General features: G+C 36.1%; 3 protein-coding genes across 8 annotated transcripts; 2 read left to right on the forward strand and 1 right to left on the reverse strand.

The window, feature by feature from the left end:
* Positions 1-1,717: 1,717 nt before the first annotated feature.
* Positions 1,718-2,955, forward strand: LOC105423109 (uncharacterized). The gene is made up of 3 exons (XM_011632757.3): positions 1,718-1,939; positions 2,013-2,148; positions 2,347-2,955. The coding sequence occupies exons 1-3, from the start codon at positions 1,804-1,806 to the stop codon at positions 2,594-2,596; spliced, it is 522 nt and encodes a 173-aa protein (XP_011631059.2). The 5' UTR covers positions 1,718-1,803; the 3' UTR covers positions 2,597-2,955.
* Positions 2,956-3,263: 308 nt separating this feature from the next.
* Positions 3,264-12,298, forward strand: AP-2alpha (adaptor protein complex 2, subunit alpha). 2 transcript variants are annotated; one of them, XM_011632758.3, is made up of 14 exons: positions 3,264-3,429; positions 4,202-4,381; positions 5,073-5,284; positions 5,353-5,546; positions 5,645-5,876; positions 5,953-6,061; positions 6,157-6,800; positions 6,877-7,008; positions 7,080-7,277; positions 7,365-7,702; positions 7,795-8,063; positions 8,157-8,301; positions 8,392-8,599; positions 8,706-12,298. In XM_011632758.3, exons 2-14 carry the CDS (start codon positions 4,318-4,320, stop codon positions 8,781-8,783), a joined length of 2,823 nt encoding a protein of 940 aa, XP_011631060.2. In that variant the 5' UTR covers positions 3,264-3,429; positions 4,202-4,317; the 3' UTR covers positions 8,784-12,298. The 2 variants fall into 2 exon arrangements, with proteins under 2 accessions (XP_011631060.2, XP_088926548.1); XM_089070422.1 differs by having other exon boundaries at positions 3,265-3,429; positions 4,293-4,381.
* A 1,180-nt stretch (positions 12,299-13,478) lies between these two features.
* On the reverse strand, positions 13,479-23,037 carry LOC105423112 (uncharacterized). 5 transcript variants are annotated; one of them, XM_089070476.1, is made up of 4 exons: positions 22,630-23,037; positions 16,990-21,261; positions 16,815-16,896; positions 13,479-15,663 (listed from the first exon to the last, which is right to left on the reverse strand). In XM_089070476.1, the coding sequence occupies exons 3-4, from the start codon at positions 16,833-16,835 to the stop codon at positions 15,190-15,192; spliced, it is 495 nt and encodes a 164-aa protein (XP_088926602.1). In that variant the 5' UTR covers positions 16,836-16,896; positions 16,990-21,261; positions 22,630-23,037; the 3' UTR covers positions 13,479-15,189. The 5 variants fall into 5 exon arrangements, with proteins under 5 accessions (XP_088926602.1, XP_088926601.1, XP_088926599.1 ...); XM_089070475.1 differs by having other exon boundaries at positions 16,815-16,906; XM_089070473.1 differs by lacking the exon at positions 16,815-16,896 and having other exon boundaries at positions 20,262-21,261.
* Positions 23,038-24,389: the final 1,352 nt, after the last annotated feature.

Below are 24,389 nucleotides of genomic sequence, written 5' to 3' on the forward strand. Positions count from 1 at the left end.
GCCTTAAGCCTCCGATTTATGATGTATTTGGCATATGTTATTTTAATATGTCTTTAAGGGCACATATTGAATTTGATTTCTTTATTTTAAACAGATCGCTTCGTTTGGATCACGACAGGATCGCTTCATGTCTTTTACCGCCGAACCGGTTCAGAGTCAAGTTTTGCCTTAAGCTCAGTCTTGGTTATTATTTATCGTAATTGCGGAGAAATTCAACATTTCTAATTTATGATGTATTACTACTCGTAATAATTTGACTTCTGAAAGATTAATTTGCAAAGAACGCTCATTCAAAAAAAGTTTAAAAAGTATGTGTTTAATCTAGTTTTGCGGGAATACAATTTTTTAAATATTTTTATAAATACATATTGAAAGACGCGTGATACTTATTCGTCCAAAAAACAACTTTATTTCACTTACAAATTTTTCAACCTACTTTTATACGCTCTCTCCTCTCTCTCTCTCTCTCTCTCTCTCTCTCTCTCTCTCTCTCTCTCTTCCTTTTAAATTGAATATAGTTCGACATATTGCATCGCGTTATAAATAACTTATCTGCTTTATAAATATCTTGTTTACCGATATGATTAAAATTTATCATTAAGAATTATATGATGTATGATTTTCTCATCAGTGTTACAATAAATCACTTTACTACTATTTCCAATTTTCTATCAATGTCTCAACTGTTTATGGTCCTTTATTTTCAAATATGGATTAATTCGTAATTATTACACTAATCAAAGATTTAAGACGATTTCAATTTCAATTTCAATCTTTTCGCATAAGGACGAAATACTATCGAGTGATCTATCCATTCAGCATCCACGACATTGAATCGTAGACGGATGATGACAGTCGAGAGAATCGAACGGACGGTCGACGAATTCCTTCGGACGAATTTGGCTTCGGATTCTATGCCCGTCTCGGATTTTGTCAGCTAATAATAGTTCGGTAGCGCATACCGAAGAGCTACTATCTTTTCGACGATGTCGAAAGTTTGCTTGTTTTCCTCGTCAGCGCTTATGTATCAAGCTATGAATAATAATAATTGTTCATTGAAGCATTCGATTTCAATAAAATATAAACTTCGCGCTTCTTCTTAATACAAGCTTCCATGAGGATGCAAATGTAATATGTTCGTAGAATTGTGTAAGAGATGTGTTAACGAGATGGATTGTTCAAATGACACACGCACAGTGACCACATTGCCATTTAGTTTCCGATCTAATGCTAATCGCTCATCAGTCTATAAATTAAAATAGTCGATTATCAATGTCATTATCGCGAATAAACTCATACGTAATGTGATGACAGGTGACCATGAATAAAAAATTGTTATATTAATAAGCGCCTCTCGTGATTCTCGTCATCATTTCCTCCTGTATGTTTGTATAATTGAATAGTTTTTACAATAACAAATAAATATTAATTATTTTAATAAATAAAAACTGCTGATTAAAATATATATATATATATATATATATATATATATAAAACACAAGGATAATTAATTAATTAGATATTAAATAATAAAGTTAAAAAGTTAATAACTTGTAACTTTATCAAATTAAATTCAAGACACTGACTTAACTCTTAACATCAATGAATTATCTCTTGAAACGGATTAACTTTTAATTCTATAATTTTGATTTTTATCATGCGTTCCGATCGCTTTTTATTCTAGTTACAATATTCGCCGCCAGGGCGTTAGTGTACAGAGAATTTTTCAACTATTGAAATCTGTTGAGACTACAAACAAACGTCATCGACGCGTAACACATAGTTACGTACGCTACGTTGACCATGAAGAACAATATGAAAAACAATAATGTTAAAGGTAAGAATCGAGCAGTGAAGAAAGATGAAGAAAACAAGTATCATGAAAAAAAGTTCGACAAGAAGAAATATAGGTTACAAAAGTACAGCAATAAATATAAAAGTATGTATACAAGTGCAAGTATGGCAAATAGGTTAAGTTTTCAGTTCATTCAATGTTTGTTTTTTTGCGTTAGTCAAACAATGGGAAGAAAGGCGAAAGAAAGCTGTGTTACGTGGATTCTACAAGGAACTTGAGAAAGACCAGCAAAATTCTACACAGACGCTGTTAAATTCGAGCAGTACATCCAAGAATGCGAACGAAACAACAGAGTAAACATAGAATCTTTTAAATCGCTCATGTCTATTTCTATCGATTCGGATTAGCCTTAATCTTGATTTAACATTTTCCGTCTATGAAATAAAGAAAGATAAGGATTAAATCAAGATTAAACTAAATCGAAATTAAATGGTATTGATTGAAATGGTACCGACTGTTGATCAAATATATTTATACTATTTATATTTTAGCAAATTCAAGAAGAAGGGCTATGCCTTTTTCAAGGCTAAGCAGGAATACCGGCGCAAGCAGGAAGAAAAGAAAAAGAGGATAGAAGATGCTGCTCGCATGAAAGCAGAACGAGAAGAAGCTATGAAAAACTATCGAGAGAAAAAAATGCGTAATTTCAAGATATTGTCGAAAAGAACGAAGAAAGGACAGCCTGTTATGAAAGGCAGAATAGAAATGTTACTGGAAAAGATACAGCAAAGTGTAACGTGATCTGCAATCACACATCTTCTGGTTAAATTAATTTAATTGTAACAAGGAACAAGATTACATCGTGCATTGTAACATAATGAAATATTTTCTAGAGAAAGACTAGAATGTTTTCGCTTTTGTACATGGATGTATATTTTAAATTACGTGTGTCGTATAAGAATATATTCCACTTTTTTTAACAATTTTTCTTCAAGCCTCGTTAAATTTTGGAGATTTCTTTCAATTCCGTTATATTATCATTTTTCATGTAACTCTCACTTGCGAATTCAAATATGAAAGATAGCTTCGCATAGCTATTAAATTATAGTAAAATAGAATAATGGAAATTGTTGAAATAAAATAAATAGAATCAAGTAAAACGATAACTATGAAATTTTTAACTCCTTGAAAATGATGTGCGATAATTCCACATCATAAATAAATTCTATTTTTTGTGATAAATGCTGGAATGATGGAAAAAAATTATTCTTGCAATTTTCCTTTCGTAATTAATTATGAGTTAGGCCACGGATGGACGGGAAGCGGAGAAGCCGAGAAGCCAACGGTGCCCTTTTCACGGCGATCAATCGATGGCATCGGCAGAAGCAGAGAAGCGGTCGTTCGAAATACATAATTCCACGCGCCAGCGTGGATCGCGCGTGCGCGCTGGCATTTCGACGGACGGCCGCCCGCACGCCGCTCGCTGCGCGGCGGCCAGTCGACGACGACGGTTGCAAATGGCGACAGCCACGAAGTCTCTGTCTCTGGCACGGGCTCGCGAATAGTTCCACGCCTACCGTGCGCCCCGCGAGCGAGCCGTGCGCGAAACGCCAGCCCCCCCAGCGCCCAAATCGGTACGTAGACTTGAAGCCGAAACTCGGCGAGCCCCCGCGCGAACTCGCGGGCGCCCTTGAAATCCGGTGGAATCCGCTCCGGCGACGGAAAGGACGAGATAGAGGATTGCCACCGGATTGCCGTCTCTCTCATCTCGTCTCTTCTTTCGAGATACCGTTCCTTCCCGTCCTCGATCGATACGCCGCTCGCGATCGTCGGCCTTCGCGTCGCCGGATCCCCATCCACGATGTCGATCCGGGAGACGGGACGGTACGGTACGATACGGTACGATACGGTACGATACGGTACGATACGGTATACGGTACTCGCGTACGTGTCTCCCCTTCTTCCCTTCGGACGGAACCGCTCCGTTTGTTCCCGGGCGCGCGGCGCGCCGCTGTCAAGACTCGTTGTCAAAACTCGGTGCCCGGTAAACGCGGAACGCCGGCTCTACGATCGCTCGACGGACATTCCGTGTCGCGTCGGACGATCCGTAGTAGTCATGCTCGGTGCAACGTCGAGCTGTCGAGCGCGCCGAGATGTAGCCTGAACTTTACACTCCGCGATTTCGCCTTAACGCCACGTAACGTACGACCGCTGCGGTTTTCCCGATAACAGCACGCCCGGAAAGAAAGGAAAAAAGAAAACTATTTCGGTTTTTATTGATAGTAAAAGACGCCGCATACCGGGGCGATCTAAGGAACGCGCGATAGGAGGAGCGACCGCGGTACCCCGTCCCTCCGTCTGTTGCGTCACGACGTTTTTAGTGAGCGAAACAAATACCAATTACAGTATATCTGCGTCGGAGCGCGATCTAAGCATCTCAGATTGGAGGGGAATGAACGTCGAGTGTCCTCACATCCTCGGTCTCATTCATTCGCAGGTAGTTTTAAGCAAAACGAGGCAAGATGCCGGCCGTCAGAGGAGATGGTATGCGTGGACTGGCGGTATTCATATCGGACATCAGGAATTGTAAGTGACTCGTCGTGCCAGTGTTTTACGTTTCTGTTAAATTATCTTTTTTTTTTTTCATGTTCCGTTAATACATTAAATTATACGATACGAAAATTGTTGCAAATTGTTATAAATTGTCCTTCCTGTAAACGCGTCAATCTTGCATTTGGCGTTATAACAATGACATTTCATTCGTGGCGATACGTGTCACTGAAACACAGAAAGGCAATGCGTTTAACGCAGAGAGGAGCAAGAGAAAGGGGGCGGTGTTCTGATACAGGCCTATCTTCTTGATATCGAGCTTGACTCTTGAACATCAATCTGTAACACATTGGCATATTAGCTAAAAAAAAAAAAAAAATTATTAAAAGCAGAATTCCCTTGAAACACAGGCGCAATTGAATATAGTTTTATATTTATATATTTTATTTATTTATAACTATTTTTGCATCTCTCAGATAAGAGTATTGTCCTTGGTATTCAGCCAATTGGCAATTGCCATCATTTTTTATATCAAATATTTTTACTTCTATTATTTCTGATCAATATTTGCAATAAAAATTTCAATATTTATAACAAAAATATATATGTTGTATTAATACGTATGTTTGCATGTATGATTCTATTAATGATTACAGTTTTATAATTTTATAAAAGATAAAAAATGTATACACCTTTGTGATTTTTCTCTTTTTCAAAATATTATTAGGCAAAAGTAAGGAGGCAGAAATTAAGAGAATTAACAAGGAACTAGCAAATATTCGCAGTAAGTTTAAAGGAGACAAAACGCTCGATGGATACCAAAAAAAGAAATATGTTTGCAAACTGCTGTTCATCTTCCTTCTCGGCCATGACATCGACTTCGGGCATATGGAAGCTGTTAATCTACTTTCATCAAATAAGTATTCGGAAAAACAAATTGTAAGTACGATTATTCTTTCAGGCTATCCACAATAATAATACATCTTATCATCTTATTATAATTCTAGGGGTATCTTTTCATATCGGTCCTAGTGAATACTAACAGCGATCTGATCAAGTTGATCATACAAAGTATAAAAAACGATCTCGCTTCACGCAATCCGATTCATGTCAACTTGGCATTGCAATGCATCGCCAATATTGGCAGCAAAGAAATGGCAGAAGCCTTCGGCAATGAAATTCCCAAATTGCTTGTCTCAGGGTACGATATATTTGTCGCTGCATTAAGTTTCTACCAGCCAAACCGATAGCTTATATCGGCTTTTTGCGTTTAGTCTCACAATAATATCTATTCTCCAGTGATACCATGGACGTTGTGAAACAAAGTGCTGCGCTGTGTTTGCTACGTCTATTGCGGACCGCTCCCGACGTCGTACCTGGTGGTGAATGGACGTCGCGCATAGTTCATTTGTTGAATGACCAACATCTGGGTGTCGTAACGGCCGCGGCGTCGCTCATAGACGCTCTCGTGAAAAGGAATCCCGATGAGTACAAGGGTTGCGTTAGTCTTGCGGTTTCGAGATTAAGTAGGGTACGTTACGAAAATATAAATAGATCAACTATATAAAAATACAGATGTTTGACTTGATTTTTTTTCATAATTATAGATTGTTACATCGAGTTATACAGATCTGCAGGATTATACATATTATTTTGTACCAGCCCCATGGTTATCTGTCAAGTTACTACGTTTGTTGCAAAATTATACGCCACCAGGTATTTAATCATATATGAAATACTTTGTACATGGAAACTCGATATGTTGCATGATACATTTATTTTTATATGCAAATCTACGTTTATTTTGGCAGCCGAGGATCCTGGGGTAAGAGGCAGATTGAACGAATGTCTAGAAACTATATTAAATAAAGCTCAAGAACCACCAAAGTCAAAGAAGGTTCAGCATTCGAACGCGAAGAACGCTGTACTCTTTGAAGCTATTAGTTTAATTATTCACAACGATAGCGAACCGAATCTCCTTGTACGAGCATGTAACCAGCTTGGCCAATTTTTATCGAACCGTGAGACCAATTTGCGATACTTGGCACTCGAATCTATGTGCCACTTGGCTACTTCGGAATTCTCGCACGAAGCCGTAAAGAAACACCAAGAAGTAGTCATATTATCGATGAAGATGGAGAAAGATGTCTCTGTGAGACAGCAAGCGGTAGATTTATTATATGCCATGTGTGATAAAAGTAATGCCGAAGAAATTGTTCAGGAAATGCTAAATTATCTAGAAACGGCTGATTACTCGATTAGAGAAGAAATGGTTCTTAAAGTAGCGATTTTAGCGGAAAAATATGCGACTGATTACACCTGGTACGTCGATGTTATCCTAAACTTAATTAGGATAGCAGGCGATTACGTCTCTGAAGAAGTTTGGTATCGAGTTATTCAAATTGTTATCAATCGAGATGATGTTCAAGGTTATGCTGCGAAGACCGTCTTTGAGGTAAATTACATAGTTTTCTTTTCTTAGTTTTGTTAAAAAATTATCTGATGTTTTACGCATATGTTGTACATTGCAGGCATTACAAGCACCCGCTTGTCACGAAAATATGGTTAAAGTCGGCGGTTACATACTTGGAGAGTTCGGCAATCTCATTGCTGGTGACCAACGATCTTCTCCAGGTGTCCAATTTCAATTATTACATTCCAAAGTAAGTGTCTTTCTATTTAATAAAGTTTCATAAAGTGCACGTATATGTATTATAAATATATTTTTTTATAGTATCATTTATGTTCTCCTATGACTCGAGCGTTGCTGCTCTCAACGTACATAAAGTTTGTTAATTTGTTCCCTGAAATACGAAGTCAGATACAAGATGTCTTCAGGCAGCATAGCAACCTGCGTAGCGCAGACGCTGAGCTGCAACAGAGAGCATCAGAATATTTACAATTGAGCATTATTGCTTCAACTGATGTCCTGGTATGTATAATGTATGCAACGATTGCAAAGTATGAAACATGTATTATCGATGCGTTATTCGTTATGCGTTATGCGTTATTTCCATAGGCCACTGTATTGGAGGAAATGCCGGCATTCCCCGAGAGAGAGTCCTCTATTCTTGCAGTTTTAAAGAAAAAGAAACCAGGTCGAGTACCGGAGAATGAAATTAGGGAGAGTAAGAGCCCAGCGCCAAACGCTAATCATCACACTGAACCTCCCGCTGTTGCTACAGTTACCGCGACAGTTAACAATACTTCTGCTGATCTGCTAGGATTGTCAACTCCACCTTCCTCTCAACCGTCTAGTAATACAGGCGTGTTGCTCGATGTTTTGGGAGACATTTATAATATGCCAAATAAACTTGGTGCTACCAACGGCACTCAGAACACATACAATCCTAAAAAGTAAGAAATATGCACTCACAGAGATTTTTTTCTATATAATTTAAATATTGTAATATTTGTAATAATTATTGTTTTGATTTGATTTTTTTTAGGTTTGTTTGTAAAAACAATGGTGTCTTGTTTGAGAACGACTTGATACAAATTGGTGTAAAATCGGAGTTCAGACAAAATCTTGGCCGTGTAGGTCTTTTTTATGGAAACAAAACTCAATATGCTTTGCACAGTTTTCAACCGCAGCTATCTTGGACAGATGAGAATCAAGCGAAATTAGCTGTACAAGTGAAACCTGTTGATCCTATATTAGAGGCTGGCGCTCAAATCCAGCAAATGATCAATGCAGAATGTATCGATGACTATAGTGGTATGTTAATATTTTTACAAATTTTTAATAATTTAAAAATTAAAAACCTCTAAACATCTTCCATTACACGAAATATACTTTTTTTTTATATAGACGCACCGAGCATGCTTATCTCCTTCATTTATAACAATGTGCCACAAAAAATCACAATGAAGTTACCATTAACAATCAATAAGTTTTTCGAACCGACAGAGATGAACGGAGAATCATTCTTTGCAAGATGGAAAAATCTTGGCGGGTATGCGACATATAAGCACAATTTACTTAATACTAAGAGATGAAATCAGTATGAATAGTCCCTTATATTGCGTATTGAATCTATTTTCAGGACAAATCAACAACGATCGCAAAAGATTTTCAAAGCGCAGCAACCGATGGATCTGACGCAAGTACGTACGAAACTACAAGGTTTTGGAATGCAGTTACTCGATGGCATCGATCCGAATCCTGATAATTTTGTTTGTGCTGGTATCGTTCATATGAGAGCGCAGCAAGTGGGTTGCCTGTTGCGCCTTGAACCTAATAAACAAGCGCAGGTAATTCGTCAGAATTATCGTTTTTCATACGTTCGTAATTGTAATAATATTGTAATAATAAACATGATGTGCAGCTTTATTTAATTGTGTACTTTCTTGCTTGCAGATGTTTCGTTTGACAGTACGTTCAAGTAAAGAATCGATGTCGGTAGAGATCTGTGACCTGCTGGTGGACCAATTTTAAACGGCCTAGCAGGCGTAAATATTATCGAAAAATTAGCGTTACGTCGTGAGAGGACATATCACTATTCAACGAGGATGTCATCTCGCGTCGTTCAAAAAGATACTGATGGTTATTTGTTAAGAAAATATTTGCGTTGTACCCAAGCTTACACTCATAACGCTCTTATATAAGATCTATATCTTCGTGTAGGTAGTTTTTCTCGTGTCACTACATCATTTTATCGACGAGGTATGAGTTTGAATCAGAACTATCAAAATCAGATACAGAAAAAACAGAGAATATGCATATGAACTGGCTATGATAGACAGTATTATCTCATAATCGAGGGTATTAAGGTGTGGATCTGTTTTGAGTGCATCTACATCTAATGTTACAATCTATAATTTAAGTGGATGAAACGAGGATGCGAAATGAAAAAAAAAAAAAAAATAAAAAGCTAGATATTTTAGCTATTGATATGTACGTAGTAACACTCGAGCCGCATCATAGAGACAAAGCATATAAGATTTTTTTTTTTTTTTTTTTATTGAGTTTTATAACACGTCTCCCTCCATATGTTAAAATTTATATAATTTTTAACATTGATGAATCACTGAGTTTCGATTGTTGAGAGTGAAATGTTCACCTTTGTATGTCGTTTTATTTTATACTATTTTTGTATCTACCTACGCGTCCTGAATTTCGTTTGAATTCATGAATTATTTGCATTGATATTTTGCCATGAGATTGCCGCGTGAGCGAGAGTAGATTTGGGCACAATGACAGTAGTTGTATAATATGAGCTATTTGTCTATAGATATCATTATATTTAACGGAGCTGCGAATTAATTGTGTATAATGAGTAGTTTATATTTAATTGTCTTTGTCTTGATCTTTATTTCGAATCAATGTCCTAGATTTTCTATATTCTATATCGTTGATATCGATGTATAAATCCATGGCTGGTTATTTCTAGATTTCCATAATTAGATCGGAGGTATATCGTTAATTAAAATCTATATGTTCGCAGGTTAATTATTTGTAATTGTAGAATTACATTTTATTATCTTCAGAGTGTTGCGTATAAGATGTGTATATTTCAGTAGAGTGTTTACTCTGTACAGGTTATATTTACTAATGCGTTAAATTTTGCGGAATACATTTTATAATAATAACAGGGGGAAGAGCAGCTCTATGAATTAAATTGCTTTATAACGATCGATGACATATTATCGATTTTATAAAGCTTTACACAATTGTACATACATGAAATTTGAATTACAAATGGCTATAAACATTTACAACATAGATTGCACTATTCATAGCCATACGAGCTCAAATTTATGTCTTACTCGTCATTTATGCTTTATTTTTCAGGGAAGTAAGATGTACATTTTTCATATTCATATAGTGTAAATTTATGTCTAATATCTCATTATATTCCTTTTTCCTTTAGATTATGTATATTATATTTTAATTATAGTACACATAGGTCGAGAAAACACGGTACTATCAGTTTTTCTTTTTTTACATCTTGATTTATTATGTAATGAGGTTTTATCTTTTCCTCTTTCTAAAATTATTATTTTATGATTTGACAGGATATTTCATCGTTAAATATACAATTGTCGCTAACTCGTAAACATAATGTAAAGCGAAACATGAGTAAAATGAAACATTTTATATTTTTATTTCTCTTGTTTACAACAATTAATGTGTCATTAACAATTATAAAAATGGTGTTTCATTTAAATTATACATTGTTATAAAATTTAATCTACAATACGGATAATTTTAATAACAGTACGGATGTATAATTAAGTTAAAAATATAATTTATAAATTGCTATTAGAAAAAGAGAAAGAAAGAGAGCATAATAATTTTCTGTATATCATAAAATTATCTTTTTTATCTATAAATGTAATATATTTGTATAATTTATATATTCGATATACTGATGAAATTTTAATTACATTTTAACTTTTTATCAGGCTAGAGATAACGGTATATTTATGCACACATGTACACACACACACACACACACACACATACACACACATATTATAAAGTTTGATTAAATAAGATATATTAAAATTATATTAAAATTTTATTTAGAAAATCAAGAAGATTCTATAAAAATTATATATAAATGATTATTTTTCAATACAATTATCGTATATGCATTGAAATATCTATATATCTTTTAAACAGTCCTTCTCTAATAGTTATTTTGTCCGAGATTTCTAAAAAAAAAAAAACTAGTTTTTTCAATGCTTGCGAATTTTTTTTTTTTTTTTTCAATAAAAATTTGTGATTTAGATCGAAGAGACAGAAATCGGAACTAAACACATAAAACTTTCCGTATATTTTTTAAAATTATAATTTGAAATGAAAATATATTTTATTTATTTCAAATTATACTTAAAAAAGTATCTGTATTTATATGAATTTATTATTTTTTTTACACTATATGTTAAAAATATTTCATAATTTTCATTGATCTCTTTTAATATCATTTTATCGAATTTTGTTCTTCCAAATTTTATATCCGATGGAAAGAAAAAACTAGTTGACGTGAACTCTCGACCATAGGTATTTATCACCAGTCATGGATTTTGCGAGAAAATTTGATAATGTTATGTTTTAAAAAAGACAGTCAACGATATTTACAATAACGATGTCCCCTCGTCCGCGTTCGTATTATTATATATTTCCGCGTTTATTATACAATAGAGATGAGAGTCGCGTTGCGCTTAGATTTAAAAGATCCACGCATGATCCAACGATTTACGTAGCAAAAGACTAATCGCGTTAATCAAGTTCGAGCTGTTACGCGACATACAATTTAAATATTAGAAAAATATCACGTGAAAATTTGCAGATCGATGGGTCATGCGCGGTCCGTTTCACATTCAAATGAAAGTTACGTTAATATATACAATATATACATACCTTTATATTATAAATATATGAATATTACATTATAAATACAATTATATTTATAACAATTCATATATTTATGAAGAGAGTGTGTCGTGTGGCGACACACAGTTGTTAGATTATTACGCGGCGATGCTCCGATCCGCTGACGATCGCGATCGAAGTCGTCGATGTCGGTACGACGATTCGATATTCGACTATAATAATCCGAATAATTCGAATATCGTGAATATCTATATCGTATGATTTGTGATCGTTAGAATCCTTAGGCGAGTTGAATACTCAAATTGCAAATATGCAAAGCGACGTGATATGTAGGAGATTTCCTTATGATTCCTCGCATATTATCTTATAATTAGATATTCAGATATTCGAATATTCGAAAGTGTAATCCTAAAAATACTCGACTGTCCGCGAGAGAAATTTAAAGAGAGCGTCTACCGCCGTCGTTCTGTGTCGTTGTCTCCTTTTCATTGCGGTCTAATCGTGTACAGATTTAATGTAGAAATATGTAATAGACCCTTCTACCGCGAGAAACTGCCGAAATTGGTTGATGAGCGCAAAAAAAAAAAAAAAGAAAAAACAAGAAAAGAAAAGGGGAAAAAAAGAAAGGAAGAATGTGATCGTCCGCGCGGAGGACAAGTCGGCCGATTCTCGACCGCGAGCCGCTTCGCTCGCAATTACGAGCGTATTGTATGATAATATCATAGTAGAAGTTCGACTTTCGTCCCTTTGTAATTAACGGCGCTCATCGTATTTATTTCCTCGTGTATAGCATATGCATGGGTGTTGTCTCGCCTGGTTTTCGACCGTCGTGACTTTAAGGTCAAACTTAACGAAGTTAACGAGCGTACGTTGATCTTGATCTCTAACTGCGAGTTTAGCCGTTACATTACTCGCGTCTCTACAACGGGCGGCGAGCTTTGTAGAAGAAAGCTTTTGTTCTAGTTGTGCACGTGGCACGTCATTCGAACACGCGTATTCTTTTTCTTTCCCCCCCCCCCCCTAATCTCACGAATTCGCCGTTCGATTTAATATCTTTAGAATTTTTGGAATTCAGAACAGCCTTACGGAAGTTCGAGAAATCCTAGGTTTCTACATTCAATCTTTACGCGAGAACAATCTTTAGTCCCGTAGCGTGCGTTTTTATTCCTCTCTCTTCCGAGTACCGCTCTGGCCGACTCCTACGCAGAATAAATCGTGCAAGCGTTCTTTCCTGAATCATTTATTTTGTATTGTTTAGCTTTGTATGTACATGTACGTTTATAAGACATTATTGATTTATATCATAAAATAATATATATATATACATATACATATATATATATATATAAATATTATCTCTCGTATAAAAACATGCCTACTTTGCCTGATTCTCTTGCTGTTTCAGTTTTCTCTGTTTTAAATTTAATCATATCAGACTTATTTTACTCGATTATCGAGATTGTTGCAAGATGTGCCAAGTTCGTTGTACCATTTATAATCAGACTGTGGATTTCTATGCACAAATACATATTTTTTTAAAAAAGTGGGAAAATAAGACCAAGACATAAATTTGTTTTGAGAAATAGATTCAGAAAATTAGGGATCCGTATTAGGGAACCGGAATTGAAATGAATATAAAGGTACAAGCAGTCTTGTGTAAGAGCCGCCATCTCTGTTACAAAGACTACTTCTATTCAGAATGATTCTTGACTGTGTTCTTAACAAATGCTTATCTTGGACAAATGCCAAAGTTCACATGGTAAAGGATCGCTAAATGAAGTAACAATGATCTTTACGAAGTAGCGTTTAATTAATATTTACAACAACTTATTCTTAAGGATACATTTTACAGTACTAAAATAAATAAATTAATACTATCTGATACATTTTTCATAGCACTAAAATTCGCCACTGGCCGGTCCATCCGACCGTAAGTATTCCAACTAACGTTTAATTATCAGTCGTACATCGCATAGGTATGCGTGTATCCGTTTCCGATGATGAGGCATTAAATTGTATTTGACACAAAATAGTATAGCTACCATCGGTATCGTGTAATATACTCTGCAGTCTTATTTACATATCTCACATATGTAATATTATACACGAAAGATTCTACATAATCCAAATAATGTTGAGACATCGTCAGCTAAATATGAATATTGCAGAATGGACGGAAAAAAAAAAATGATATATGCTCGGTTCTGGAGATTTGTTCAGAAAATATTTATTAGAGTATATATATAACGAATGATGTTTTATCTTTGTTTTACTTTTAATTAGTCTTTAACTTAAATTATTATGCTCTTACAAATTATGGATCCAATCGCGCGTGACATACATATAGTTGAAATGTCAAAAGTCAGAAAGAAATAAATGAGACAGAAATCTATATTGGCTTTCATAAGAATAGAATTGTATCAAGAGAAAAGAGTCTCAAGGTTTCGAAAGGATCTAAATAAATTTGATGTCACGATGAATTAATATTCGAGAGTATCGTCGATTATTTGACGAAGTCAAAGGAGGATACGTCGGGGAAACTTTCACTTTGAATATATCGAACTTATGAATATGATCTCATTTATCGATAAATGAGATTATATTCATAAGTTCGATATATTTCGATAAGTTTGTCTCCCTTTTCTTTTTTGCACTCGTTAATTTTTCGAATAACTCAAATGAAATTCGATTCATAAAAAACATGGATTTGAACATGCCATTGATTAATTGTACACGTGTGCACTTATCGTCAGCTATAGCGATATAATAATATAAATCAATAGATGTAATATCTCTAGATACACAAAAATGCATTACATCAATTTTTGCAAGACTCGTAATGTCGTACGATAGAGTAGGATATACAAATTTCGATATAGTCTGCGATTCTCGATAGCCTAAAGATAATTATTGTTATAGTCGTCTGTAATATAAGATACAGCGATACAGACCTAAATATTAAAAATGGAGTTGTTTAAAATCATATTCAAGAAAAGGATTATTTATATGCTGATATACTTAGCAGAGAGCTTGTTTTCCATCTTTCTACATCTCTACTTCTTCGCCTCTATCGGGCATCGCCCGATGTAGCCGACGCGAACAATCAAAATTTTCTTCTAACGAGCAAATGTAATAATTCAGTTTTTAAGTGAATATTCTCATTTTTGAACGATTATCGAAGTCGCAAAGTATGCTATTCCACAGGTAAAAGCTTAATCCTCTTAAGCGCTAATTGACTAGTATTGAAAGATCGATCAATATCGAACGTATATTAGTCCTCTAATCCTATTACGAATCTGTCAAACTGCTTTTTGCTCCTATGTGATCCATTTATTTTCTCAGGTGTTAGTTCAATTTCTGCAATAATCGAGTATCGAAACGGAAAAAAAAAAAAAAAAAAAAAAAAACATATCTTTCCTGTCGTCACCCGAGATGGACAGACGCGTGAGCATGTTTCATTATTCGGAATTAATTATGGATAATATTCGAGCATGAAGGATGATTAGGTCCTCTGTAGATCCTCCGATCGAGCGGTCGATTTATCCCTCAGGATGGCCTCCACGTCCTTCTCGAGTATCCGCTCTCTGTCGTACAACTGAAATCGATAGGCTGGCTCGTTGACCAGCACGCTTTCCTCGGCGGTGTTCCGCGCGTCCTCCGGCGCGAGGAAAAACTTGGCGCGACCCTCGCATTTACGCCGGTAATCCGGATTGTCCGGCGCGGGACGGTGACAGGAATCGCAGACGGTGTCGGAGCGCGAGGTGCACGGATGCGCCTCGTACAAACCCGGGCCGCATCTGGCGCAGTTCCAGCAGGGCTGCGTGCTGTGATGCGGGCTGTACGTGCCGGCACGGCATCTCCCGCACTCGGTGTCGCGGCCGCGAGCGCAACGGCTAATCACGCCCCAGCCTGGACCGCATCTGCTGCAGTGCGAGCCGTCCCGATGGTGCCTGATGTGAGGCCTGCCCTCGACCGCCTGGAAACGCAAGAGACGGCAGATGGTGAGCTCGCTTCCCGCGAGAGGAGAGGAATCCTGCCCGAGAGCGATTCACTATTACGTATCACGAGGACGGGATTTCCGAAATTATTTGAGGATCGATTTGCCGCCTGTGCTATCGATTCTTTCCGAATAATTAAAATTTACGGAGGGTTAAAAGGGTTACGTCTGAAGCCACATCACCCGTCCGTCTCTCCGTCTCTCCGTCTCTCCGTCTCTCTTATGTGTTTCTCCGAATGATACAAAGCGATCTGCTCGCGAAGATTCGACAATTCGACAATTCGACCGATTTCCTCGTGAGTGAACGGATCGTATTAAAATTGCTTAGAATCATCGGCCGTTATATTCCTATCCCTTTTAATATAAATTGACGAAACGCAGGTTCAACCGCCCGACAACAGGTGCGGGTATTGGAGAAGGCGGCCACCTGACTTGGAGAGAACACCTTGCGCCTTTCTTCTGCCTACTTCGGGCAGATCGAGAGACGCGATATATGAGCCTTCGTACTCTCTCACGCATAAAATGCTGTTTTTAATACGTTAGGATATCCGCTACACTTTCGCCGATTAATTTTCTCGAAATAAATAAGGCCGGTCGATTGTCTGTGAAACACTTAAATATGTAAATATATAAATAATTATTATTAAAATATGTATAAAATATATTTTGTTTATATCCCTAACTCTCTCTTTTCGCACGATAATACGATAAAATATTACAATTTTATCTTCTTAAACAAGAAATCTTACTAAGTCTATTTTTTAAATATCAGATTCGTCAACAGAGTCGATCGTTAGTAATTGAATCGAGGTCAGAAATCGAATGATGTATGAATTTCGGCTACTCGTATCACTTTCGGCTACTCGCTACTTTTGCTCAGAGAATAGAATCCTGATTGTAGCTTCTGAAAAAATGATTTGTCCTACACGAAAGACTTTTGTATCTTTTAAAAAGTGGATCGTTATCTCTTGACCACAGAAGCGACAGATAAAAACAAGTACAAAATAAAAGAGGCAATCCCTTTTTACGGAGCAGCTGTTGGCAGCTGCTCCGTGCGGCACGCGTCGACGGTCACCACGCATCACGCGAATCGTTAACACCGGGCCTTAATTTGAAACCCTTCACCTTACCTTTTCCCTCAGTGCACACATTGCCCTGCGTCCCTTAATCGCCACCGTATGCCATCAAGCATCTCACAAACGTGTAAAACTCCTATAAATTCCTAAAGTAATGTGAGTTAAAAAGCGAGTTATAACACGTTTAGAATTTTTTATCACGTTCTAAATAAGTTAGAGATCAACTTACGTCGCTTTAGAAATTTTGCACGGTTTTGCATTAAAGAGATGATTTTATTATAACAAACGTTTTTAACAAGCTCGAGGAAATTTTTTTTTTTTATTCTTCTTTTTATTCTTCTCTCATAAATTATTTATTTGACATTATTTTATTGTAATAAAATAATTGGTAATAAAATTGTTTTTAGAAGAAGGTTTAGAAGAAGTTTTTAGAAGCAGGTATTATTTTCTCAATAATAGATCTCTATAATAGATCGCTCATCATCTTAGTTTATCTGAAATGTAACATGAGTCATCGTCATACATAAAAGGATGCTTGCTCAATTTACATTTGCGATGACTCTAAGCTAGTAAAGGATTACGATCCTTCAAAGTGAGTAGTTATCTCAAGTGAGTAGACGATAGTAAATCGTCAAACATCCAACGGAGCTATCAAGAAATTAATTTTCATAAAAGAATTTCAACGAAAGTCAATATCGATGAAATTTCATGCTTCGGTTAATTTCAAACTCTGGCACGATAGAATTTTAATGGGAAATTGTATTCGCAGCACCGAAGCGAGTTAAGAACGAAAGAGCTAGAGGCCGAGGTTTAATTTCAGCAGCGAGAATACTTGGAGAACAGCATCAGCAAGCAAGAAACATCGATCTTCGGAGCTTTCTCGAAGAATCACTCCAAGTGGGAGGCACGTTGCATTCTTCAATGAAAATACGTACCCTTGAGGACTTCGCAGCAGTCGAGAAGACACGGCGGTTTTGCCGGGGCAAGATTTATCGATCGGAAAAAAGCTTCGTTTATGGCAAAACGCAGAGCGTTCTTATATTCGGGTCGAGCCGACGACTCGGCGTTGCCCGGAGCCTCGACGTATCGCTCGAGACGGTACAAAGAACTGGCCAGGGAGATGATTTGCACCGCGTTGGGGAGCACCCTTTGGCGATGTACGATACTTCTTTTTTTTCATCGTCTCTCTGCCACATCGCGAGCCGATTATGCGCCGTGGAATCCCGGGCCTTTATGAGTCCGAAGAAACCGCTGATGAACGTTGGACTCCACGAGATCAAATGAATAAAAGAGGAGTATCGAAAGATTGAGTTTCTACCTATAGCACGAAGGTGTTTTTTTTTTTTTTTTTTTTTTTTTTTACAAATTTACTTTTAGAGATATCGATACGAATAGACAAAAATTCCGGGCAAAGTCTGCTAACGATCCGTAACAACGATGACGGAAGTAACGTTGCATTCATAGTGCAACGAGTATGAATAGAAACTTCCGGCATGACGAACGGAACGGAAGCGGTAATTGCCGTCCCTTTTATGTCCCACTTTTGCTTCGTCTTTTTTCTTTGTTTTTTTTTTATTCGACACGCCGATGTCGATAAATTTCAAACGAATAGACAGACTGCGCGATGAATGCACGTGCGACGTAAAACTTTGATGATATCCATTCGATCGTCGGTTTTACTAAAAGCTGTTTTTTTCTCCTTCATTTAGACGCTTTTGCGAAATAAATGATCGTGCTTTTTAAAGAATTTGATTGACCGAGCGATAGCAAGGTTAATTGAAAAACCAAATCGTTATCAATATCTAGAAATAAACTTTGAAAATAATGTCCATTGAACTTATCCGTTTCATACATCAATTAATAATTATTTATTATTCCGTTACGTCTTTGTTGTAATCACGAAGATAATTAACGATGAAAGAAGAAAATAATTTTTAATGCACGTGCACGAACACCTTGAGAGAAGAGTGGTTGAAAAGACTCGCGTACGTGAATAGGGTGGCGTCAGGGCTGAATTATTCTTGCCCGATTCACCTGAAGGAACGTGGCCCACTTCCATTTGTCACCGGAAGAGGCGGATACCTCGCGCACGAGAAAAAAAATTGCAGTAATTTTGAAGCCAAATGGAGACACATTCCAAAACGTTATTACAGGATAAGTTGTCTGGAGCTCATCGGTGCTTACAATGGATTGAATCTTTCCGATTTCTGCCCATCAATATCGATCATATATTCTTTTTTCTTTTCTCAGTTGCAAAAACACAATGTCTTCCACAGTTATATAAAACTACATAGTACAAAAGTAATATCAAAAGTACATAAACAGACAGAAAATATTAATTAATTGAAAAAAATATTTCATAAATATTTTTATATTCTCATTATATTTATAATTTTATTATATTTTTATTATATTATTTTTTGATATTTTCGATATTATTTTTTGTTATTTCCGCTTTCAACGAGCGAACCGCAAGGTCCGATATATTTAGAAAAGGGCACCACTAAAATTGCAACAGACAGTAAACTCGCGGAGTCACGCCAGACTGAGTTCCCCCTGTCCCCTCTTTATGTATATTTATGTGTGTACGTGTGCATGTGTGTGTGTGTGTGTGTGTGTGTGTGTGTGTGTGTGTGTGTGTGTGTGTGTGTGTGTGTGTGTGTGCGTGCGCGCGCGCGCGTGTGCGTGTGTGTGTGTGTGAGAGAGACTTCCGAACATACCACAGCCGGTTCTACTTCCCGGAGGAGGACGTTAGGTTACCCCGAGGATGAACCCACAGTCGCAGCTGCCTCGAGAACCGCGATAATTATCTTCGGTCGCTACGCACCCTATTGTTCCACGAACACTCCGCCCTCCGCATATCCCATAAGTCGGAGAGGAAGCTACTACGCACCTGGACGGAGAGAGATGAAAGCATATCCTTGTAACTATTTTGACTTCGAATAAGTTACATTAAACGAAGTTAAGTTACGTTAGATGTCAACGACATGCCTTACGTTCGAAAGAAGAGCCCGTTGAATTTGACCATTTTTGGAAAGTTTTGAGCATATATAATGTATAAATAATAAATAATATATATTATATATTATATGTTCAAAACTGCGACACACACACACACACACACACACACACACACACACACACACACACGCGCGCGCGCATAGAAAATGGCACAAAGAAATTAAGAAACTGCTATGGTCAAAAATATTTATTGTCAAGTATTCTTCTATCAAACAAACCTACGTGAAGTTTGAGATGGCAATTTTTTGATTTATTAATACTTTTGCGTTTATGCATTACTATGAAAAGTCAAGATTGCAGGAAAATGAAAACGACAATTAAATAGCGCGACTCATCGATCATCGATTACGCTCATTGAAATTTTATACTCGCCGACAAACGTACAGCTTTTGCATTTGTTCAGATACAAGAAGGAATCACGACAAAATTGCATTGCTAAGGGTTTCTCGAGTTCTCTTACGATGCTAATGAGACCCGTACCTTTCCAGACTCCATCGCATAAATCTTTCCACCGTGCATATATCTATAGAGCCTGGAGGCACCGTTCGACAAACAGATCCTTCCACGTCAGTAACTCACAATGACACGAAAGCACATGAAATTTCAACGAGTTCGCACGCCTCTCTCCCTAAACTCTGAACTAACAATTAAATATATATGTATGAGTGTGTTTTTCTGTCACTTTTTCAGCCTTCTCTTTTTGTCTCATATTTTGCTTGGCGTTTCGTACGCCGCATTCTTTTCTAAATTTACGTACGGGTGCGGGTCTCGAGGTACCGTTGCATAAATATTTCCTTTCTGTCATCATCTATCAGGTCACGACCGATACCATAATTTACCGATATTGCGCGAATCGCGCGAAATAATTGCACACGGCGTTACGTTGACGGGCGGTAATAACACCTTTTCCTCTGCATCTGCGACGACAATAGCTTCGTCTTTTTCTCCCTTCATCCTTTCTTCCTCCCATCGTACTCGGGGGCTCCGTTCTTTTTTTCTCTCCGTCTATTTGAAATACGTACATCCTTGCCTTTCCCGAGCTTATGCGAAGGCGTAGGGACGCAAAGGGATCAAGGGTTCGATGAGAGAATCGCGAAAATCGCGCACCAAGCGGAACCGCCGTCTCCGGGTTCCCATGCCATGCTAATGAGTCTCATAAAGCACACGGTGTACCCCAGTGAACCGAGTAACCCCCTGACACAGGTGTACGTGCGCGGACACACGTGTGAGCGCCATCGAGCTACATTCGCGGATAACGTGCGATCGTACTTTCGTGCTAGTGCATGCTTTTGATTTTCTGCACACGCTGCATGCGTGAGAATATGCGATCCAACATGTCGCAAAATGTATAATGAGATGTATTTAACTGCGTAACAAAAATTTAATGACAACTCTGGCCTTTTTCCGCAAAAGTTGAGCGATTCAATTTACGCGCAATGTTTCCCGAATTGGTCCCAAGCTCTTCTCTGTTTCTCTTAAACTAAAGAGAGAAATATCATATTAATATACCTAGATATGCTAAAACTATGACTTATTATAGTTATATTAGCATTATAAAAATGTTTATTATAATATTTATTTATTTTGTATAATTGTGTCTTAGGATGGCTTCCATTTAACAAATTTAACAAATTTTTTCATAGATTTTCATAGTTTAATAATTAATAGTTATAAATAATTCTTATTACCTAAGTGTATATCTTTGGATCAATAATAGACAACTGTAATTCATAAAAAAAGTGTATAAAATATAAATTTTAATTTTTAAAAATCTTTTAATTTTGGAGTCTACTAATTTACACAGTTTATTAATAAGTAAAAAAATTTACATATTTTAATAAGTCAAGAAAAAGAGATATTTTCATTGTTGATTATTCATGTTTGTTTATCAGATAAATATCGTAAATATCTGAAGTTTTAATATTTCCGGTTCAACCCCCGCAAAAAAGCGCTCTCTTTCTCTCTCTCTCTCTCTCTCTCTCTCTCTCTCTCTCTCTCTCTCTCTATTCTTCCCTTTTTCTTCATCACCCATCTACATTTGCATCTTATCTTACATCGCACTTCACATATGTGAGAACTGATTTTATCTGCCGGTGATATTTTAACAAGTAAATCACGTAGCAATAATTATTGTGAAATTTATCGAAATTCTATGTTTTCTCACAATCATTTGATCTTAACCGCTTGATTTCTATGCATTCATGCTCTCCAATCGATAATTAAACGCACATTTCATTTAACACAAATCTTTCCGCACCACTCGGTATTATATTAATCATATTCGAAGACGCATGAGGCAGGGATTCCAAAAGATATCAAAGTAAAGATAAAAAACAAATAGCCATTAGACCTTCTTCTCTACGTACTTGTTTAAAGTTGAGCACAATTCTCTTCTTTATTTAGAAATTATTCGATTTATAAATTTGCATTGATTTCTTTTATAGAGAAAGATTCCTTACAATAAATTTTCATAATTAAAAGTGAAACAAAGTTTTCAATCATTTATTAGAAAAAATATTAATTACAAATATTTTCTTTTAGAAAAATGTTAAAAGTCGTGTTATTTTTTTTTTATTGTTTAACTTCTTCATAATCTTTTATAAATTTTATTTCAAACAGCATAAATATAAGAAATATATATTTTTCGAATTTCGATAAACTTTCGTTAATATTGCATAGCCAATACGTCTTTCTTTAGTTACATTTATTTACGTATATTTCAAGAGTTTTTGTTATTACATTAATTTACATATACATGCATTTACATACATCTTATGTTTTTTTAAAATCCTTTCCAAGGCAAACATCTAAAAACGTAAAAACTATGTAAAAAAATGCATATACCTACCTTAATAATTACAGCCAACGTGTATACGATGACAAGCATCAACATTGTAAATCGATTTAAGATTAATTTCTTGCGATTATCCATTATTTTTTTGTATTCTTTTTTTCTTTTCAATGCTTCGATTTTGCACTTTAATCAGAAACTTCCACTTCTTTTTTTCTCGAAAATTATGTTATGTTCATAACTTCTTTCGCGATCAGTATTCAAATAAAGATAATGTTTTTCGCTCTAGTCACAATTTAGAGATAAAAAGCGATATAATTTAAGATGTTTGAATTAATTAGATGTAATTAAAATGGATTTTACGGCACTCGGTATTCGATATAAAATATTTCCGTACGATCAAAGCTTTGGTTGACCGTCGCAATGCTATCTCGATGGAGGTTCGACGTGAATTGAGAGGAGTGCATCGGTGCAGCTGTTACTGTTGAACACGCGCCCGGTCACGTGGCTCCTCTTGTCCTTCTCTGGCCTTTAGGGCTTTAGCTGCCGAACGAGCACGCGAACATTCGAATTTTTGTAGGGAGACCACTACGTGGGCAGACTACTAGATACATAATAGTAGTCGAGGTCCTGCCACATTTGTAGCAGAATTCTTTTTTATCGAAATTCGTTTAGCCCATTTTAGCCGATCAATCGATATCAAACGATATATTTTTGTCCATTCGTGTCATCATATTCTGTAATCTGATATATTTTCTTTGATACATTTTCTGTCGTTGATATCCGATTGTTATATTTGTTTATGTATGTTAAAAATATTAATTTTGGAAAAATTTAAATTTACGAATAATAAGATTGATTTTCAATTGAATATTTCATAGTGCAAAATGATATAAGGGAAGATTAAGGGATGATATGTAGAGATATAGAAAAACATGGAAGAAAATAATAAATATTGGTTAGAGAAAAAGAATAAAATATGTATGTTTTGTGAAAATGGGCCAGTATAAAACATTATATAGAAAAATGCGTAATAGAGGTAAAAAGCTTGGTTCGATATACGATAGGAAAAAATAATAGAGAAAAGTATAAGAAATTATAGAATGATGAATTAGATGAGGAAAAAAGGGACATTCTAAAAAAGTTATGGAAACAAAAAGAAGCAAAGAAAAGAAGTAGGAATCAAGGAGATGATACGGTATGGGATGACATAGGTACACAAATAAAAAACTTAGAAAAGCGATAAGAAACTGTAAGGTATAATGTAAAAGAGATACAAGTTATATGAGAAGGAAAAGAAAATGTGATAATTGTAACAATTTAAGGACTATATTAAAATGCAATATGAATAGGTAGGATAGGAGTTTTTCTTTTTTAACGCAGGTAGGATAAGATATGGATGGACGTGTGGAATAAGGATAATAATTTGATAAACCAAGTCTTTTCCAAGATTGCAAATATGCTGAAATACATTATATTACATTATATAATAATATTAATAATGTTTGACAATGTGAAAGTAAATGAAAGCATACTACATTCAATTCTAATTGCAGTCTTTACGCTGCTTCACGCTGAATCGCACAATATGCTCGATAAAAATATCTTCCAATATAAAATAATGAGAAAATAATTCTCTTTTTCTCGAAATTTCTGTCCGACTTTCTAACGCGCCAGTATTTCCTTCGCAACAAATACGATCGAAAACTAAGGAAATGTCTAATTCAAGACTTGATTCCACGTTCTGCAGAACGAGGGTTTCCCATACATAAATAACAACTCGCCTGCGCCTATCGTATTATATAGGTTCCCATTAT

This window comes from Pogonomyrmex barbatus, unplaced genomic scaffold (genome assembly GCF_055798465.1).
Source record: "Pogonomyrmex barbatus isolate J1 unplaced genomic scaffold, ASM5579846v1 scaffold10, whole genome shotgun sequence".
NCBI classification, from domain to species: Eukaryota; Metazoa; Arthropoda; class Insecta; order Hymenoptera; family Formicidae; genus Pogonomyrmex; species Pogonomyrmex barbatus.

What these genes read in the sequence shown, in the direction of transcription:
- LOC105423109 (XM_011632757.3), top strand. Translation starts at nt 1,804, where the DNA reads ATGAAGAACAATATGAAAAACAATAATGTTAAAGGTAAGAATCGAGCA. An exon ending in GTACAGCAATAAATATAAAA is followed by an intron (nt 1,940 to 2,012) that starts GTATGTATACAA and finishes TTTTTGCGTTAG; the next exon opens with TCAAACAATGGGAAGAAAGG. An exon ending in AATGCGAACGAAACAACAGA is followed by an intron (nt 2,149 to 2,346) that starts GTAAACATAGAA and finishes TTTATATTTTAG; the next exon opens with CAAATTCAAGAAGAAGGGCT.
- AP-2alpha (XM_011632758.3), top strand. Translation starts at nt 4,318, where the DNA reads ATGCCGGCCGTCAGAGGAGATGGTATGCGTGGACTGGCGGTATTCATA. An exon ending in TTCAATTATTACATTCCAAA is followed by an intron (nt 7,009 to 7,079) that starts GTAAGTGTCTTT and finishes ATTTTTTTATAG; the next exon opens with TATCATTTATGTTCTCCTAT. An exon ending in AACCTAATAAACAAGCGCAG is followed by an intron (nt 8,600 to 8,705) that starts GTAATTCGTCAG and finishes TCTTGCTTGCAG; the next exon opens with ATGTTTCGTTTGACAGTACG.
- LOC105423112 (XM_011632760.3), bottom strand. Translation starts at nt 22,713, where the DNA reads ATGGATAATCGCAAGAAATTAATCTTAAATCGATTTACAATGTTGATG. An exon ending in CGTTGGCTGTAATTATTAAG is followed by an intron (nt 15,664 to 22,629) that starts GTAGGTATATGC and finishes TTGCGTTTCCAG; the next exon opens with GCGGTCGAGGGCAGGCCTCA.